Here is a 1923-nt window from a genome sequence, read left to right as displayed (position 1 = left end):
GTCCTGTGAGGCGGACAGCTCAGCAGAGGCTGTCACGTTCTCTCGTCCAGGCCACACCTCCGCTCTCTACCCCCCCCCCCCCCTACCCACTTTGATGCATTTTTCAAATTTCGCCTTGGGGCGGAGTTATCTTTTCACAGGGGGGGTAAGATACACTTTAATTTGGTTGACTCTAAAAGGTTAAACAAGTTGTGTAGATATCGATCCAAGTGGTTCTTGCGATATTTTGCTAACAGATATAAACAAAGACACAGACATCTTTGTTTTTTGGTGACAGATATTTGTATTAGTAAATAAAATCAAACTTTATTTATAAAGTGCACGATAAATCAACCCACGATGCTTTTGTGAAAGGGAAATTTAAAAAAAATGATCATGTTTTTACACAGGAAGTCTTTAATCATTAAAGACCACTACATCAATCCAGCTCACTGTTATTAATGCATGAATTAATAATAAATAGGAGGGAAATAAAACGCTGATTTATTGTTTGATCTGTAAACCGGTGGTGTTTATAGAGCTTGTGCTCATTTTTAAACACCTAACAGATATTTTAGTTATTCCCCAAAGGAGATAAAGTTTTTTTACCCAGTGATTCTTTACTGTTAGTAAAACATCTCATGAACCAGTGGTGGGATTTTTTACTGAAAGTCACTCAGTTTTACTGATAATTCAGCTGAAGCATAATGGTGCGTTCAAGTTCTGGTAGAATAAATCAGGTCTTTGAATCAAGCCTGACCAGTACTGAAAAGGTCACTTTATTGTTATTAAATCTCTTTATCTTTTATTTCCAATCACTTCCAGGTGCCATGCTTCACAGAGATGAACTTTAAAGGTGTATTCTGTTCAATTATTGGGCTTTTTTTTTAGCCTAGCTTCCCTCTAAAGGCCACWCCTTTCATTTCCAGCTGTTTATCTTCTGTAGTCGGGGCTCGGTCCTGGTGTTAGCCGTGCTTCATTAGCCTCTTGGCTCGCTGTAGTTTCTGTGAAGCTGTAAAGATTCGTGTTCTCGGCTGTGGCTCATTGTTTGGTTCTGATTCTCAGGCAGAGATGCTGAAGAGTGGGGCAAGTTTCTGCACACTAAAAACAAGGTATTTGCATCATTTGCATCATGCAGAGTGATGGTGTTTATTAGCTCAGTTTGTTATTTAATGTGAGACGTTTGTTCTTTGTTTCTGTCACAGATCTACACCGATTTTGATGAAATACGGCAGGAAATTGAGAACGAGACGGAGCGAGTGTCGGGTAATAATAAGGTGAGATGGAGGTTGTAGTCCCCCAGTTTTTCCTCCGTCGTCTTCAGAGTCCAGATTAATTTACTGTAGAGAAAAAACTGAGCACACTGAGGCGGATCGATAACATTTTTCTCTCTGTGCTCATTTGTTTTCACTGATAGTTTCAGAAAGTAATCAACTCATTACCTTTTGGACTCGATCCAAGATGGCCGCCTTTGAAAACACAAAATATTCATCTAAAATTGAGTGCTTTATTAGCTAAATATCATCTTCAACAYATACTTTGAGCGCATGATAGTGCGACATATTTGCTTAAAACTTGTGCATCAACTGTTTGAGTTCTTTTCTGTTAGCAAAATATCTCCTGAACTCCTGAACAAACTCTCAGCAGGCGAAGTGGTTCTTCTTAACTAGGATTCGACACAATCCAAGATGGCCGCCAGCCTTCAAAAACCCAAAAATGTTTCCAAAAGTTGTTTAATTTTGAGATAATTTTGGCGTCGTAGCTTGCTTTTAGATTTTCAAGTTTGAACCCAAAAGTTGTGTAAAATGTCAAAGTGAAGAGATGTTTTATTCACTTTTTTAACAACAGTGTTGTATAAAGCGGAGTTTCTTAACCTGTGGGCCGTGAGCGCCACCTTGAGGGCCTCAAAAGAAAAACAGTTTTTAACTTTGGGCCGCAGAGGGC

The 1923-nt window shown here is 39.1% G+C and overlaps 1 protein-coding gene across 1 annotated transcript in view; it reads left to right on the top strand.

The window, feature by feature from the left end:
- LOC106525549 (dynamin-1-like protein) overlaps window positions 1-1923 on the top strand; it is a 21806-nt gene that overhangs the window by 1770 nt on the left and 18113 nt on the right. The window contains exons 3-4 of the mRNA XM_014019828.1: window positions 1045-1091; window positions 1185-1256. Of these exons, the coding sequence (XP_013875282.1) occupies window positions 1045-1091; window positions 1185-1256 (119 nt within the window). The remainder of the gene's footprint in view (window positions 1-1044; window positions 1092-1184; window positions 1257-1923) is intronic.

This window comes from Austrofundulus limnaeus, unplaced genomic scaffold (genome assembly GCF_001266775.1).
Source record: "Austrofundulus limnaeus strain Quisiro unplaced genomic scaffold, Austrofundulus_limnaeus-1.0 Scaffold234, whole genome shotgun sequence".
Taxonomy (NCBI): Eukaryota; Metazoa; Chordata; class Actinopteri; order Cyprinodontiformes; family Rivulidae; genus Austrofundulus; species Austrofundulus limnaeus.
The sequence above is the reverse complement of the archived record's forward strand: the minus strand, read 5'-3'. Positions and strand labels throughout refer to the sequence as shown.